General features: G+C 46.3%; 2 protein-coding genes across 3 annotated transcripts; one reads left to right on the forward strand and one right to left on the reverse strand.

The window, feature by feature from the left end:
- Positions 1-67: 67 nt before the first annotated feature.
- Top2 (topoisomerase 2) lies at positions 68-6,135 on the reverse strand. The gene is made up of 5 exons (XM_015181342.2): positions 5,841-6,135; positions 4,473-5,069; positions 3,980-4,403; positions 876-3,895; positions 68-811 (listed from the first exon to the last, which is right to left on the reverse strand). Exons 2-5 carry the CDS (start codon positions 5,025-5,027, stop codon positions 458-460), a joined length of 4,353 nt encoding a protein of 1,450 aa, XP_015036828.1. The 5' UTR covers positions 5,028-5,069; positions 5,841-6,135; the 3' UTR covers positions 68-457.
- A 7,389-nt stretch (positions 6,136-13,524) lies between these two features.
- Positions 13,525-16,303, forward strand: LOC4816594 (alpha-tocopherol transfer protein). 2 transcript variants are annotated; one of them, XM_015181341.2, is made up of 6 exons: positions 13,525-13,690; positions 14,951-15,110; positions 15,182-15,276; positions 15,343-15,687; positions 15,760-15,938; positions 16,014-16,303. In XM_015181341.2, the coding sequence occupies exons 1-6, from the start codon at positions 13,628-13,630 to the stop codon at positions 16,129-16,131; spliced, it is 960 nt and encodes a 319-aa protein (XP_015036827.2). In that variant the 5' UTR covers positions 13,525-13,627; the 3' UTR covers positions 16,132-16,303. The 2 variants fall into 2 exon arrangements, with proteins under 2 accessions (XP_015036827.2, XP_015036826.2); XM_015181340.2 differs by lacking the exon at positions 13,525-13,690 and adding an exon at positions 14,436-14,593.
- The last annotated feature ends 552 nt before the right edge of the window (positions 16,304-16,855 follow it).

The following is a 16,855-nucleotide window of genomic DNA, read 5'->3' on the forward strand; positions in this document are numbered from 1 at the left end:
CGTTCACGCAGTCCTCAGACGTGCCATCATGGCTTTGGCTGATGGAAAGAGAGGAGTCGCGCTCGAATTGGGTAAAATTATTTATTTACATGAAAAAATTGTACGACTCTAAAAACTATGTTTATAAAACATGTTAATACATCGATAGTATGTGTATGCGTATTTCTGCTGGTGGATTATTCGCTGCTATCCGACTGAGAACAGCTACAGTAGACGAATGTAATGAAGTGGTTTCCTAAAATACAAATTAAAATACCAAAAATAAACATTGATTGATGATCGGGGGGTAGCAGGAGCAGGAGACTCAGCGGACAATGGGTAGTATAAACAATCAAGCCATCGGATTGTTGCCAATGGGACAGGACAGGACAGTCTCCGAGATGCTTGCCAAATACTTTTCATAGAATTATGCGAAACAGGAGACCTTGAAACGATTTTCTTGTGCGTTTCGTTTCCCTCAGAAATCGAAATCGGAATCATCATCATCATCATTTACATCGTCCTCATCGCTCTCGATAACGGCGCGCTTCTTCTTTGGCTGGGATTTCTTCTTGGATCCGCTACTGCTGTCCTCGTCGCGTGTGCGCTTGACCGGTCGTTTAATGGGAGAATCGCCGTCATCATCCTCGCCGCCGCTTGTCTTCCCATCAGATGCCGCGGCAGCGGATTCCTCTTCATCGGAGATGAGAGCGCTGTAATCGATTTTCTTGCTTGCCGCCCTGCGACCAGGACGCACTGCTCGCGGCTCCACTTCCGCGACTTCCACGCATTCGACATCGTCCGAGCTGTCATTGCCATGTCCTTTCTTGGCCTAGGAGCGATATAACATTTAATTAATTAATAAATAAGAATTATATTCGATGTCTTATGCTCACCTTGGCCTTGCTGAAATCAAGCTTTCCCTGCTTCAAGGCGCCACCATTCTCCTTCTTCTGGCGCGGCTTCTTCTCGGCCGGTTCCTTCTTGGCGGCCGGCTCCTTTTTGACGGCTGGTGCCTTTTTGGCCTTTGGAGATATTTTTGGTCCAGACTCGACCAAAGCATCGAACTCGTCCACCTCCTCGACCTTAGTTTCACCCGGTTCAGATTTGACTGCTTTGCCCGTTGGCTCCTTCTTGGCTCTGGTGGCTAGCTTGGCCGCCGCTGCTGTCTTCTTGACAATTTCATCGGTTACCTTGAACTCGACACGCTCGCCATCTGGGTCGGGGAATACGTCCCCGGTGGGAGCCGCCGCCGCGCCTTTGACCTTCCTACCCTTGGCCGTGGTAGTCTTCTGGCCCTTCATGGCCTTGGCTGTCTTCAGATTGACGCCCTGCTCTTCGAGTCGCTCCTTCTCCTCAACCTCGTTCAACTTCTGCTCCAGGGCATCGAGATCATCCAGCCAGAGCTGGTGGGGAGTCCGCTTGCGCAGGTTGTCCAGCTCGCTCAGCTTATAGTCGCGCTGCTTGAGCAACTCGTTCTTCTTCTCCTCGGTCAGCATCCACATGGACATGCCTAAGAGGTAGTCGAACTTCTTAACGTCCGTTAGCTTCTTAAAGGCTTTGTCGGGGTCGACCTCCTTTTTGACATCCTTCTTGCTGCTGCTCGGAGCCGCCTGTTCGCCCTCTTCGTCCTCCTCCTCCTCGTTCTCCGGCTCGGCATCCTCCATCTTGATGCGGCGCTGCCACTCCTTGACTGGGTCCGGACGATACCCGCGCTTCGTCAGCTCGTCGCACATGGCCTTGCGCTGCTTGTTCTCCACCACCAGCGTTTTCTCGCACTTTTCCAGAATAAAGCGAGCCTGATCGCTCAGTCGGTCCGCCAATGCCGTCAGCTGGCCCACTAAATACTCCTTCCTGCGGCCGTAGTACTCCACGCGCAGCTGGTAGAACTCTTTCAGCACGTCCGTGGACGAGGCGTACCGCCTCAGGCAATTGTTCTGATCGAAGGCGTGCATCTGATTGATCGACAGGGTGGAGCTCAGCTTGAACACGCGATAGAATCCGCCGTCCTCGGACTGAATGCGTCTGAACTCGCCCGGGGCAAAGCTGATCACGAATCGGACTGTGGTGTCCGTGTGGTATTCACGATATTCCGACACAATGGCCTTGACCTTTTCCGTGCCATTCGAGAGCGCTTCGAGGACGTTTTCCTTGTAGTTCTGCGTCCATACACCGATGGGCAGTTCCGTGATCTCGACTCGTTCGCCGGGCAAGATCTGAATGTTGCCAGTATGCACGTAGCGTCCGTCTGAGATGTACTCCATGCGTCCGGTGAAGTTTTTGTACCACGGATGCATCGGCAAGGGCTCCTCCTCGTTGATCATGCGCCTCAGATTCCTGGTAATCTCGCGGGGATTGTAGTTTGCTATCTTAGTGGACCATCCAGTGCCGATGCCCTCGGCTCCGTTCACCAGAACCATCGGTATGATGGGCAGATACCACAATGGCTCGATCCTCTGGCCATCGTCGGTCTGGTACTCCAGCAGCGGATCGTCCAGGGGGTGGTAGATGAGGCGCGTCAGCGGCGACATCAGTGTGAAAATGTAACGAGCGCTGGCACAGTCCTTGCCGCCCGTCAGCCGAGTACCGAACTGACCGCGCGGCTCCAGCAAGTTTATGTTGTTCGAACCAACGTAGTTCTGGGCCAGATTCACGATAGTCATCTGGAGGGAGACCTCGCCGTGGTGGTAGGCCGACATCTCCGCCACGGAGCCAGACAGCTGGGCCACCTTTACCTCGCGCTTGTCGTTGCGCTTGAAGCAAGTGAACATGACCTTGCGCTGGCCCGGCTTCAGGCCATCCACCAGGCTGGGGATGGAGCGCTCGTTGTCGGCGTTGGAGAAGAGTACCAGCTCGAGATTGATGAAGTCCGAGTAGCTGATGTGCTTGGTGCCCTTGGTGTAGAGGTAGCGCTCGGGTAGACCCATCTCCCTGCGGCGCTTCACCTCGTCCATGTGGTTGGTGAGCCAGACCTTTCGCGATTCGATATGCTTGCGGGAGAAGGCCATCATTATGTTGTCGTCATCCACCTGTCCGTCGTACTTGAAGAGGATGCGATGGCGCTCCATGTCCTGGAAGTACTCCTTTGCCTCCTTAGAGGTCGAAGTACCCAGACCCTTGTAGTACTTGACGTTGTACGTGTGGTGATTGGGCGTGTCCATCTTCCACTCCTCGAATTCGGGCAGCGAGTAGAAAGAGAGCTCCTCGTTCTTCTTGGTGACCTTCACAATGGGCGTGATGAACTCCTCGAGGAAGGGCAGGCGCAACAGCTCCGGCCAGTTGGTGTGCACAAAGTTGATCAGCAGACCCTTGATGTGGGAGCCGTCCTGATCCTGATCCGTCATGATCATCACCTTGCCGTAGCGCAGCGTCTTCAGATCGTCCTCGGTCAGATACTTTTTCTTATACTGGAGGCCGATGATCTTGCACAGATTGTTGATCTCGGCGTTCTCAGACAGCTGTTTGAAGTTGGCCTCGCGCACATTGAGCAGCTTGCCGCGCAGTGGGAACACCCCGTAGTAGTTGCGCCCAATCACGCCCAGGCCAGAGACGGCCAGCGACTTGGCCGAGTCTCCCTCGGTCAGGATGAGGGTGCAATTGATCGAGTTCTTGCCGCCGGCCTCGTTGGCATCCTCCAGCTTGGGTATGCCCTTGATCTTGCTCGACTTCCTGCCCCCCGTCTTGGCTATGTCGTTCTGGGCCTTGAATTTGGCCCATGCCAGCACAGACTCCACAATGCCCGACTTGGACAAGCTGGATATAAACTTTTCGGACAGAGTGCACTTCGAGCCGAAGCCCTTCGCCTGCAGGGTCATGTTCTCCTTTGTTTGCGAGTCGAAGGTGGGGTTCTCGATCAGACAGTTCACGAAGATCCACAGATGGTTGCGCACCTGGAACGGTTTGATGTTGATTCCGCCTAACCGAGGGAAATAACGGGGGAAACGTAACCATTAGATAATTTAGTTCGATAGCATCCTAGTGCTTAGTAGGCGGGCATTACCTTTATTTTTCTTCTTCAGAACCTCGATGAGCTGCTTGATTACATTGTCGACAACATGGTCGACATGTCTGCCGCCCTTTGTGGTGGCTATGGAGTTCACAAACGACACCTGCTGGAAGCCGCGGTCGGAGGGACAGCAGGCCACCTCCCATCGCTCGTTGGCCACCTCGTGTACTATCTTTATCGGCTGGCCGCAATCATCGTCCTGGTTCTTTACGTGTAGATCGATGTAGTCCTTGAAATTCTTCACCGTCAGTTTATTGCCATTGAGGAAGACGGAGACGCCCTTCGAGGAGGCAGCCACATCGAAAGCACGACGCGACATTAGGGCCACGATGTCCTCGTCCAGCCTCTCCATCTTGAACTTGGCCAGATCCGGGCTGAATGTGATGCGGGTAAAGTCGGTCCCATTGAAGTCCTTAATCTGTATGGCGGGCGGGAGGAGAAGGTTATAGAATATATGTATAAAGGATAAGCGGCTGGGGGAGTTTACCGTCACATCAGAAGCCTTGGACATGTTGGATCCCCAGGTCTGCTTAAAGTTCTTTTTGTACTGCTTGGTGGCTGTTTCCACAGTGAAGCTGGTGGAGAATATGTTGCAGAGCTTCGCTCCGTAGCCGTTGCGGCCGCCGGTGACCTTCTTCTCGTCATCGTTGTAATTGGACGAAGTCAGCAGGTGGCCAAAGATCATGGTCGGCACATACATCTTCTGCTCCTTGTGCATGGTTACTGGAATGCCCTGACCGTTGTTCCAGATGGACACGACATTTTTCTCGGCATCAATGTCAATCTTAATGGTGTTCATTGACTTGTCGCGCTGCTTGTTGTCGGCGGCGTTGACCAGGATCTCGTCGAAGATCTTGTACAGGCCCGGAACGAACGCGATCTCCCGCTGGATCATGCGCGCCTTCTCAAAGTCGTAGACCCACATCAGCTCCTTGGTGAACTCCACGGAGCCGATGTACGAGTCGGGCCGCAGCAGAATGTGCTCCAGCTGCGACTTCTTCTGGTACATCTGCTCGATGGACAAAGCGTTTCCGTTCTCCATGATTCTGCTCGTGCTCGTGCTGCTGCTTCTGGTGTGGTTGAGCTGTTTGTATTAAAATAAATTGTTCATTATGAATTGTTGAGTTGAGTGCCGTCTATAATCTAACATCTAACCAAGGTTACTGTACCCAGTAGAAGTCCTACGCTCCGCTAAACAGCCATTAATCACGCGTGGATTGGGACAATGCCGAACATTCTTGCCCAGACGAGCTCGCGCTCGGGTTCCTACGAGTCTGCGACTGCACCAGACCTAAGCACGAAACGGTGAGCAGTCGAAAGTTTGGAAACTATAATATCACAATGCATGAAAATAAAATCGAAGGCATATATAATATGCACATGAATGCATATCTGAATAAAAGATTGTTGCTACTGTACTGGCGGGCGTCTAACGCGTCTAACAACCCTGGCTTTGGCGGCATTTGTGTGTGTTCGTGAAAAAGTACCGCCGTGCCTGTGCTGTGTGTAAATCGGTCTTTGCCGGCATTCGCCGAATTAAGCAGAACTTAGTTATACCGAATCGATTGACACCCATTTATTTTTTTTTTTCAATAAATAGCACTAGACAGCAAGCGTGCATACATTTACTTGTATTGCGGTGAGTGGGGACGGGGACATTTTTGTACAGCGCAATGCAGTTCTTGATGTCTATACCGGCAGCGCCATTTTTAATTTGCGAGCAAAAAACAAACGACGCGCACGGAAAAATTTAATTCTACACGAATAATGTGAATCACATAGGGAAATATCTGCCTGTTTTCGCTATACAAATTTAATCGCAGCTATATATTCAACTATCTATGACCCGGCTTACCTTGTTAATTGGTTGCGAGGTTTTAAGTATATTCAGTTGCTGCCGTCGAAAAAAAATTCTCGTCGAAATCGCCTCTTTTACACAAAGTAGAAGACGACGCGCTACAATTTTCGTTTTCCGTGCGCGGCCTAGCCTCTACTGCCCTGGAAGCTATTTTCAGATCGAACTTATTAATTATATTAAAACATTTAAAAGCCTTTAAACACTCCAAACACACAACCAGACGACGAGCAGGGAAAAAAACACCTTTTTGTTGAAGGCAGTGTAACCGCGGATTTATCTATAAAGCATACCTCCGATCCTCAGAAATATACCAAAATATACCGTCTCATTTTAAAAATATACCGTATATATACTGACGAATTCAAGCTCTATATTCGATTTTGTGTGTATATTCTGTGGAATATTACTTATCTAGATCTCTTAGCCCTGCCCAGCCCTACTGGATTATTTTAGATACTTGATTTTGATATTTTTGCCTCAATTTTGGTTCCTTAACAACAATATAGCGTCTCGTATGATGACAAACCGAGCTTAGCCCACTTAAGCCCCCTCTATTTAAGCAGTTCAACGACTTGAGGTAAATTGCGGAAAATATTAACGATTGTTAATTCTTCTTGTAGATTCAGGCGATCTTTCAACCGAACTTAAAAAAAAAAACAAATATATGTTTCACATGAACTGCGCTAACATTAAATTTTCATTATATGCGGTTTAAAATTGCAATACCCCTTTGGCTTATAATAGGTTAATCGTTCTCCGTTACGGATTGGAAATCATATTGCTCAATTTTGATGTTCCGTCAAATATTATTAGCTATATAAAGCATTTAGCCATGCCCACATAGTTTTATCCGATTAATCAATCAATTTCCTAACAGATTGGCTTATTTTAGTGCTCCGTTTTATTTCAGGTCAACAACAATTTCCACTAAATTAATTATTGTACTGCCGTGTAACCTCATATTTTCTACATATTTAGAAATAGTACTGTAACATTGCGCGTCATAGGTCAGAGGCACCGAATTTTTTTTTTAAATAATCTGTTTTATTCACCTTTGTTTGTTGAAAAATTTAGAAAGAAGAAAAGGAAACACTAACTGCAACAATTGAACATGCTTGGAGCGAGATTTCCCCGAGCTACCTGGACACCCTGTATCGTTCTATGAAGGATCGGATATATGTATGAAGTTAAAAACAAGGGAGGCAGTACTCATTCCTGAAATTGTTTTTTTTCTTTTTCTAATAAATCTAAGATTTACAATATCTAAAAATTAAATTTTAATATAAGTTACTTTTATCTGAAAAAAATAATTAGTTTTAGTACGTTATTTAGCACAGCTTGAAGAAACTTTCTACTTTTTTGAATAATTTAGTTAAAGAATCATAAAATAAAATTCTTTAAAAATAAAAAGTTATAATTAAAATTTTAATACAAGGATGCGTCTAAACTATTGACGAGCAGTAAATACATAGATGTGCCTGTTCATACAACGAACATGTCGCACATCGAACATAGAAAAAGTGAATCCTAGGGTCTTCGGCATCCATAGCCAGCCAGAAATATATAGTGTATGCCTTTTTCGTTTTCAGAGTTTTCATGCTGGTTTGAATTCTGTTTTCTGTTGTGTCTCCAGTATATTTAAATGTATGGGAGCACACGCGTTCTCACGGTGGAACCAAAATTTGATTATGGTTTTGGTTTGAGTCTTCAACTGATAAACAGATCTGACCGCCAAAAAATAAATGAAGAATGGGCAGGGTCGACGACATAGTGAATTTAATAATCGCGCTCAAGCAAAGCGGAATTTAATAGATAAAAGACGTGTTGATTGCAATTTTTGTTTCGCAAGAATGGATTGTCGTCCTTCAGAGCTACAATCCTTGTTACACCTTGCCCCTAGCGAAATATATTTCTCGTTTTGCAGTCCTATGCTAAAATGGTATTTTTATACCCGATACTCAGAAGGAAACGCTTCCGACCCCATAAAGTATATACATATATTCTTGATCAGCATCAATAGCCGAGTCGATTGAGCCATGTCTGTCTGTCCGTCCGTCCGTCTGTCCGTCCCCTTCAGCGCCTAATGCTCAAAGACTATAAGAGCTAGAGCAACGATGTTTTGGATCCAGACTTCTGTGATATGTCACTGCTACAAAAATATTTCAAAACTTCGCCCCGCCCACTTCCGCCACAACAAAGGGCGAAAATCTGTGGCATCCACAATTTTAAAGATACGATTATCGCAGAATCGTAGAGAATGGCCATATCTTTTAGACTGCAGAATCTGAATTGGATCGCATTATTATTATAGCCAGCATCAAGAAAACAATTTCATTTTTTCATACACATAGAAGCATAGCTGGCTTTGCTTAGAGTAAAACATTGGCGCCTAGATCTCAGAGACTATAAAAGCTAGAGCAACCAAATTTGGTATTCACACTCCTAATATATCGGACCGAGACGAGTTTGTTTCAAAATTTCGCCACACCCCCTTCCGCCCCCGCAAAGGATGCAAATCTGGGGATATTGACAAATCTCAGAGACTATTAAGGCTAGAGTAACCATAATTGTGGCGTCTGCCGGAGGAGACTCATACTGACCTAAGTCAGTAGAGTTGCGGTGTCCGCAGCAACTCACAACGTTCCCCCTCGTTTTTACTTCTTTTACCTCTTGTGCTATCCGCACCTGTACATCTTTATGTACCGGTGGGTACACAAAGTTCTGCCAATTTGAAGAATTGAAATGACCGTTGTACAGGGGTCCCAGCACTCTGTCCATGAATCGATGGGATTGCGCCAGATTACTCCGGAGATGATTCACGTCCCAGAGCACTGGGAACTCCTGGGCAGCAGTCAGAGATGACGGCCATCAGGTTACGATCCAACCGGCGTCGGTGGATCTCGGCGAGCACCTGCGATAAACGATAGTTTATCACCCATCACCTGATGCGTTCCCAAGGCCTGTTATTATATTATATTTATAAACTTACCACTTTCATGTGGAGAAAGCTGAAATTAGAGCCATCCAGATTGAATCCTGCGATGGCCAGCACTTTCCACTTGTTGGTTTTTGTTTATTCCAAATGGCGTATGCAAGTCCAATGGGGCAACAGAATGGACAACCCGGACGTGCCCAAATGGCGTATGCAAGTCCGAAGGGCCAACAGAATGGACAACCCGGACATGCATTTGCGTACGAAGCTGGGAATAGTGTGGGACAACCCATAGATCTCTCGCTGCATCCTCCACCGGCGTACCAGTGGATGCCTCCGCAATGGCCACGTAGTTCTCTATGACAATGTAAGTAATCCACAAATAATCTCTTTTATTCAACTTTCTAATCCATTTTCGACATCCATTCAATAGGTCAGCTCCTTGCAACGCCATCACCATCATCGGCCCAATCACATGGATGGCCCATCGCCGAAGCGGAGATCAACGATTAACCAACCCGTGCAACTGGTGGTTTCCTCCTCTGCTGCCTCTCATGGCAATGACAAAGTTAGTAATCTTTTTAGGTTGATCTTTTATTCAACTTTCTAATCTTTCTTTCAACAGCTACAACAACAGTGTGATGGCGCTTCGGCCGGGGTATTGCTCGTCGCGCCGGGTTCCACAGAAATTTGTTTGATCTCCTGGTGTGGTAGCTGAAAGAGAGTCTCGTGGTTCAAGAATAAGGCGGGGATTGAGAGGTAACAAAAGAGATAGAGTTATTTTTATTGTTCTTAAAAGGTAGAAAGTTTGGTAGGTGCGCGGGTTTTTCTTCTGGCTCTTCCTTCGGGGTCGTCCTTCGGGTTGGCCGCACGTGGGGGATGGTTGCGTGTCGTCCTGGTAGCCGTCCAATGCGCTCTCCAACCAGACGATTGAGTTTTTTTTTCTTCCAAAAACCACTCAACTCTCGCTAGCGTGTCGTTGGTGCCCGGGTACTTGGGCTGCTCCTCTGGACCCCTTTTGCGTCCCTCGGCCGCTCCATCTCCTCGACGCCTCGGCGTCTTTGGATCCGTGAAGCTGAACCGGGCCGGTTTTGAAATAAAAACGAGGGGGAACGTTGTGAGTTGCTGCGGACACCGCAACTCTACAGTTATACCCGATACTAAGTCAGTATGGCTCTCCTCCGGCAGATGGCGCTCATATTAAGCGACACGACAAAGAGTGTGTGCGAGAGAGACAAAAAAACAGTCTGAGCGTGACGTCGGGCGCTGCATAGCCAGTGAAAATTGGTTTGTTCCTTTTGGCTATAAAAATGACCTGATCTGATCCAAATTCAGCGACCGGATAGATATGGTCATTCTCTATGATTCTGCGTTTTTAGTTTTCTCAAATCTGCAATATTGTGGATGGCACAGATTTTCGTCCTTTGTGGGGGCGGATGGGGGTGGGGCGAAATTCTGAGATATACGTTTTATAGTGACATCTTAAAGGAGTGTGTGTACCAAATTTGGTTACTCTAGCCTTAATAGTCTCTGAGATTTGTGGTTGCCCCAGATTTTCGTCCTTTGCGGGGGCGGAAGGGGGTGTGGAGAAATTTGGACACGAAACGGTCAAGGTCCGATATCACAGGAGTGTGGATACCAAATTTGGTTGCTCTAGCTCTTATGGGTTCTGAGATCCTTGAACTCATATTTTGGAATTGGCAAAACCGACCATGAAACCTGTGTGTTAGAGTGAGACAGAGCGAGAAAGAGTGAAATTGTTTTCGTGATTCTGGCTATAATAATTATACGATCTGGTTCAGATTTTGCACTCTGTAAGATATATTCATCTTCTACGATTCTGCGTTTTTAGTTTTCTCGTATCGTCAAAATTGTGGATGCCACAGATTTTCGCCCTTTGTGGGGGCGGAAGTGGGCGGGGCAAAGTCTTGAAATATTTTTGGAGCAGTGACATATCACAGAAGTCTGGATCCAAAACATTGTTGCTCTAGCTCTTATAGTCTTTGAGCATTAGGCGCTGAAGGGGACGGACAGACGGACGGACGGACAGACGGACAGACGGACAGACGGACAGACAGACATGGCTCAATCGACTCGGCTATTGATGCTGATCAAGAATATATATACTTTATGGGGTCGGAAACGATTCCTTCTGGACGTTACACACATCTACTTTCACCACAAATCTAATATACCCCAATACTCATTTTGAGTATCGGGTATAATAAGGCGTCACGGCGGTCCTCTTTTGCCGTATCCACTGCGCCAATAGCCGGTCCTATGCGGATGAAATTATCCCCCTTCTCCATCTTACCTAGCTTGGAAAAACTAACGCCGGATTAACTCAAGACTTTCGCGTTTCTGAAGCACTTAGATTAAAATATATTTTTTTTCTGATAAAAGAAAACGAATGCTCGGGTCGAGCGCCAAAACGGGAAGAGACCGAAGCCAAGCCCCTTCAACATGCTAGAACCTCCGGGCCCTCTCATAGAACAAGGGAAATGCCAGAGAAAGTTGACAATCTAGGCTGTTAAATCTATCACCCTTTCCTATGCCCCTTTTCGTGACCTCCCAAACCTAGCCCATAGAGGGTGTATGCTCTGCCACGGCCATTACGGTGCCGACCACTAGATGGCGCTGCGAACTAGCTCTCTCGGCTGATTCAAGCGGTACACACTATCACTGCATGATTTTTTCCAAAAGGTGCATGGTGCATAGTGCTGGTCTCAGAGCATGCAGAATCTGTCCTGTAATTAATGAAGAATGTTTTAATTACCCTTCAGACATGATTTAGTCGTAGTTCACAGCCAAGTCTTCACTCTCCTCAACGAATGGAATGATCGTCCCACAGCACATTGGGCCACATTGTATGTATATAAGAACTGAGATATCCTACCTCGCCCACCCCTACCGCCGATATAACGTGCAATTTTTACTAGTTTTTTTGTTGGGTAATACAGTTCTATTACTTTATTAATAGTTATGTAAGACATTCAAAATGCATGTCATTAAATTGTTTATTTCTACATCATTTTGGCACACTCCTTTCGATTTAAAATTCGAAGTTCATTATTCTTTTTATACCCGATACTCAAAATGAGTATTGGGGTATATTAGATTTGTGGTGAGAATGGATGTGTGTAACGTCCGGCCCGGCCCCATAAAGTATATATGTATATTCTTGATCCGCATCAATAGCCGAGTCGATGGAGCCCTGTCTGTCTGTCCGTCCGTCCGTCTGTCCGTCCCCTTCAGTGCCCAGTGCTCAAAGACTATAAGAGCTAGCGCAACGATGTTTTGGATCCAGACTTCTGTAATAGGTCACTGCTACAAAAATATTTCAAAACTTCGCCCCGCCCACTTCCGCCCCCACAAAGGACGAAAATCTGTGGCATCCACAATTTTAAAGATAGAGAAAACAGAAAACGCAGAATCGTAGAGGATGTCTATATCTTTTAGAGTGCATCTGAACCAGATCGTATAACTATTATAGCCAGAATCAAGAAAACAATTTCATTCGTCGGTTTGGTCGGTTTTGCCAATTGCAAAATATGAGTTCAAGGATCTCAGAACCTATAAGAGCTAGAGCAACCTTGACCGTTTTGTGTCCAAATTTCGCCGCACCCCCTTCCGCACCCGCAAAGGATGAAAATCTGGGGCATCCACAAATCTCAGAGACTATTAAGGCTAGAGTAACCAAATTTGGTATCCGCACTTCTGTTAGATCTCACTATGAAACGTATATCTTAGAATTTTGCCCCACCCCCTTTCGCCCCCACAAAGGACGAAAATCTGTTGCATCCACAATATTGAGGATACGAGAAAACTAAAAACGCAGAATCATAGATAATGACCATATCTATCAGATTGCTAAATGTGGATCAGATCGGATCATTCTTATAGCCAGAAGTAGGAAATCAGTCGCTACGCAGCGCCCGACGTCACGCTCAGACTGATTTTCTGTCTCTCTCGCACGCACTCTTTGTCGTGTCGTTTAATATTAGCGGCGTCTGCCGGAGGAGAGCCCTACTGACTAAGTATCGGGTATAAATGTAGAGTTGCGGTGCCCGCAGCAACTCACAACGTTTATTTAACAATTATATTTTTTGACTATCCTATAATTGTCCTTCAATTGACCACCTGCGAATTGCATTTAGATAGACTGCAATCAATGGCAATTAAAGCCAACTTCGTCGAAGGTAACAGCCAAAGCCATGGCCGATCGAACAGGTTTGGTTTAGCACTGACCTTGCCCAACAAGACAAGACGTCATCAACGTAATTTCGCGTGCTCCTGGTGCACTTTTCTCTGTTATCTGAAACCAGTTTAGCTGCAAAAGCAAAGAACATTCTGTAGCTTTGAATTCCCCCTCTGTGACGTCACCGCAGCTCATTGAACTTATCCAGCAGAAGATCTCGCGAAAAGTGCATGTGGTCTCGCTCACTCTCTCTTTCTCTCTCTCCATCCGATGAGAGGGAACCTTTAACTGCATAGCATCGCTCTCCTCTCTCTGTATAAGCACAACCTTAAAACCGAAATGGACTTTATTATTCACCCTCCTAGAGGAACGGAACGTCATCTCATGGAAGATTCCCATGCCAAGGGTCTGGCAGCTTCGTTTTCTTGTTCAGCTCCACACTCGTACATACAGGTTCTTAATTTTAATATATATATATTTTTTTTTTGTATCGAGAGTTCTGTTCGGAGGGGCATAAAACGTTTTGTTCTGAACGATCTTTTGGTCAGTTTCCACTTGGAACTTGGCTTGAGCTCACTAGAAGCAAGCGTGATAAGCGGCAATACCAGAAGTACAATACAAGTACAAATATACATACGTGCATGCCATATATGTATGCATAGTACATATATGTACATACATAATAACAAAAAAGTGTATCAGATATTCCATTACCTGGTAATGAAAGTGGAGATTCCACACCGTGTGGTTATAAATCGGGTGTTGACTCTGAGGCCATTATAAATAGAGTCTAGTGATTATTTACAATTATGTATAAGTGTATATTATCCAGCACTCTGTTGAGTTGAGCATTTGCTGTAATTAATTGCCAGTGCGGAGCCAATTACCGACTCCAACTAAAGGAGTTCATTAACACTTGAACCGCGGATCTGTGAGATGGGGGCGACTGCATACGGGCTGTCGTTGGTGGGAGTGGGTTAAGTGTCACTGGGGCATTTTAGTGTTAATGTTAGTAGACGTCTTGAAAGGCATGTGAGCCATGTAATTAGTTGCAATTTGTTGATGATCTTTTAAATATTGGCACGGATACTTTGCACATCTCCAGATATTCATTCACATATATACATATACATATGTATGTGTGTGCACTTTGAGATTTCTGTGGTGTGGCATCATCACCTGTGGGGTACGTGCTGGGGTCGGTCGCATCGCTGTCATCGGCGTGTTGACGTTGCACCGACCCCACCGACCTGATTAGCAAACACAGTGGTGGGCTGGCCGGCTTATCAGGGCCTGGTCGAATATATTGGGGAAAACGTAATCGTTCGGTTCGAGGTTCAGTTCCAGGGGACAGGGGCACCAGAGCAACGGAGCAGCTCCATCCGGCGATAATCGCTCGTTTGACAGTCGCTCTGCTGTCTCTTTTCCGCTATCGCAGCTCTGGGGTGTTCTTTGTTGTTCTGTTCGGCTCTGTGTACTGTTTATACTTAATATTCAATGGAATGGTCCCCATACATGTGTAACGACAAACAACACTTTGCATGAGACTGGGAACATTTGGCCTGATTCAAGTTTCCAACTTGAAGTCGAGCGGATCGCGGTAGAACAAACGTTCAAATGGTAAAGGAAAAGCCCACCCCACGCCCATAATTCTTACAAAATAATGAATCATAGTTGGGAAGTTGAAGTTGGGAGCTCGGAGTTCGGAGTTCGGATGGGGTATGACGAAGAGCTGAAATGTCAAAGTTGATTGAAAATTCCCATATGTGGCTAACCATGAGACACGTGAGGCTAATTGCATTCAAATACAATGTTATGTGGCCTAAGCCAGAGCTTGACGTTTGTATAATTTTTGTTTCTGTTGCTGGTGTTGTGACTCCCGTGTGGAAACTGCTTGTAGAGGTCTCGAGACCTTGAGACAATTTAATAGCTAAATTAGAATTAAGCTTTACGCTTTGCCGCTTTCTTATTTTTTAGACGAGCAGTACCAGAACCCGAGCCATGCCTGCCGTCGAGCACAAACTAAACGTCTCCGAGGAAGAGGTTCCTGAGCACATCCGTCGCATTGCCAACGAACAGGGCGAGTGCCCAAAGACCAAGAAACAAACCATCGAACAGTTTCGTAGTTATATTTTGGGTGGGTCGACGTCCAGATCCCTCAGATTCCTCAGATTCCTCCTCTAGACTAAGCAATCAATTTTCCTTCAGAGCGGAACGAATGCCAGCCACATCGTAACGATGACCAATATCTGGAGAAGTTTTTACGTGCACGGTACTGGAAGATCGAAAATAGCTATCGATTGGTAAGTTGTTTAACTGTTAAGTAAAAATCTAACGAATGATTATCTAAGCCAAATTATATTTTACAGCTCTGCAGCTATTATAAATTTCGTGAACACAACAAAGGCTACTACGAGAAGGTTCGTCCCCTAGATCTGCGCCATTTGGGCGATTCAGACATCCTGACAGTGACGCCATATCGCGATCAGCACGGCCACCGCATACTCATCTATCGATTCGGAATTTGGCGACCCAATCGCGTCACGGTCGATGATATTTTTAGGGCCACCATTGTCCTGCAGGAGCTGGGTAGCCTAGAGCCAATCTCTCAGATTATGGGAGGAGTGGGAATCTTTGATCTCAAGGATCTAGGCCTGGAACATATACTCCATCTGAGTCCCAGTGTAGCACAGAAGATGATTGCTCTGCTGGTGGTAAGAACCAGATCAGGACCATAAATGGGGCCATAAATGAATGATATGAAATTATTTTCGTTGTTATTGAAGACCTCCATGCCAATTCGTACTTCTGCCCTGCATATTGTGAACCAGAATTGGGTCTTCAATGCGGGGTTCAAGATGTTCAAGCCCTTCCTTAATTCTGCCATGAGAGAGCGGCTCTACATCCATGGCAGTGATATGAGATCCCTGCACAAGCACATCGCTCCCGAGCATCTGCCCAAGCGGTAAGTCTACCTAAATTTCTTTAACTCGTGATACTCTTGGCTATAGCTCTTACGTCTCTTTCGTGTGCCCCTTAGATATGGTGGATTGCATGACGATTACTCTTACACGCTCTGGTTGGACATGCTGAAAGATCAATGCACTGGTAGCAGTGTGCAAAAGGATATGGAGCAGTTGGGCTTTATTTTCGACTAGGACGCGATGATGATGGTTTCCTTATTAATATTATTACAGCTGGAGTCTGTACCTATACAGAAAATTGAAGCATGGATATTGAAAATAAGGATAATGTAGGCTTTCTCAGTTCTCAGTCCTTCCTGTAGTTTAAGAATGAAAACTCGAAATAAAATCTCCTAGCTCTTTCATAGCTCGTTTGAGGTTATGTGGAGGACACAACAATTTGAGGTCGGAGCTGACATAAATTTTAATGCTTCGCACATTTGCCGGCCTCACAAACGCAAGAATACACCCGGCCACATCGTAGAGTGGTCACATCAAAGGCCGATGACAATAACAATCTGGCCCGGCATAACCAAATCAAATGAGCAAACGAGCCCACAAGCTGAATTTGTTCCGGTCAAGGAAGCTCCAACTCCAGCTACAGCTCCAGTTCCCGCCACGCCACGCCATACAACGCCTCGCCACGCCACAGATGACATGTTCGTTTTATGTGTTTTCTATGCAAAATCACTGTAGGTGCGGGAAGGAGACAGCTGGCTGGCGTGGACTGTTCCCGTTATGGTAATTGAGTGTTGGACAACGCATAAAATGCAGTCGGCGACCATAAATATGTTTGCACTCGTAGCCAGGACCCGCGGCATGCTGTGGGTGTGTGAGGGGGACGGGATGGGCAGAAGGGAAAGTATGTGTGATTCCTCTGACCGTTACAAATATGTTTGATATTTTTTATTGAATCCCG

This window comes from Drosophila pseudoobscura, chromosome 4 (assembly GCF_009870125.1).
Source record: "Drosophila pseudoobscura strain MV-25-SWS-2005 chromosome 4, UCI_Dpse_MV25, whole genome shotgun sequence".
In the NCBI taxonomy this organism is placed as follows: Eukaryota; Metazoa; Arthropoda; class Insecta; order Diptera; family Drosophilidae; genus Drosophila; species Drosophila pseudoobscura.

Coding starts and splice junctions, on each gene's coding strand:
- LOC4816594 (XM_015181341.2), top strand. CDS start 13,628: ATGCATAGTACATATATGTACATACATAATAACAAAAAAGTGTATCAG. Junction 15,688..15,759: donor AGATGATTGCTCTGCTGGTG/GTAAGAACCAGA, acceptor TTGTTATTGAAG/ACCTCCATGCCAATTCGTAC. Junction 15,939..16,013: donor CCCGAGCATCTGCCCAAGCG/GTAAGTCTACCT, acceptor TGTGCCCCTTAG/ATATGGTGGATTGCATGACG.
- Top2 (XM_015181342.2), bottom strand. CDS start 5,027: ATGGAGAACGGAAACGCTTTGTCCATCGAGCAGATGTACCAGAAGAAG. Junction 3,896..3,979: donor TCTGAAGAAGAAAAATAAAG/GTAATGCCCGCC, acceptor TCCCTCGGTTAG/GCGGAATCAACATCAAACCG. Junction 812..875: donor TTGATTTCAGCAAGGCCAAG/GTGAGCATAAGA, acceptor TATCGCTCCTAG/GCCAAGAAAGGACATGGCAA.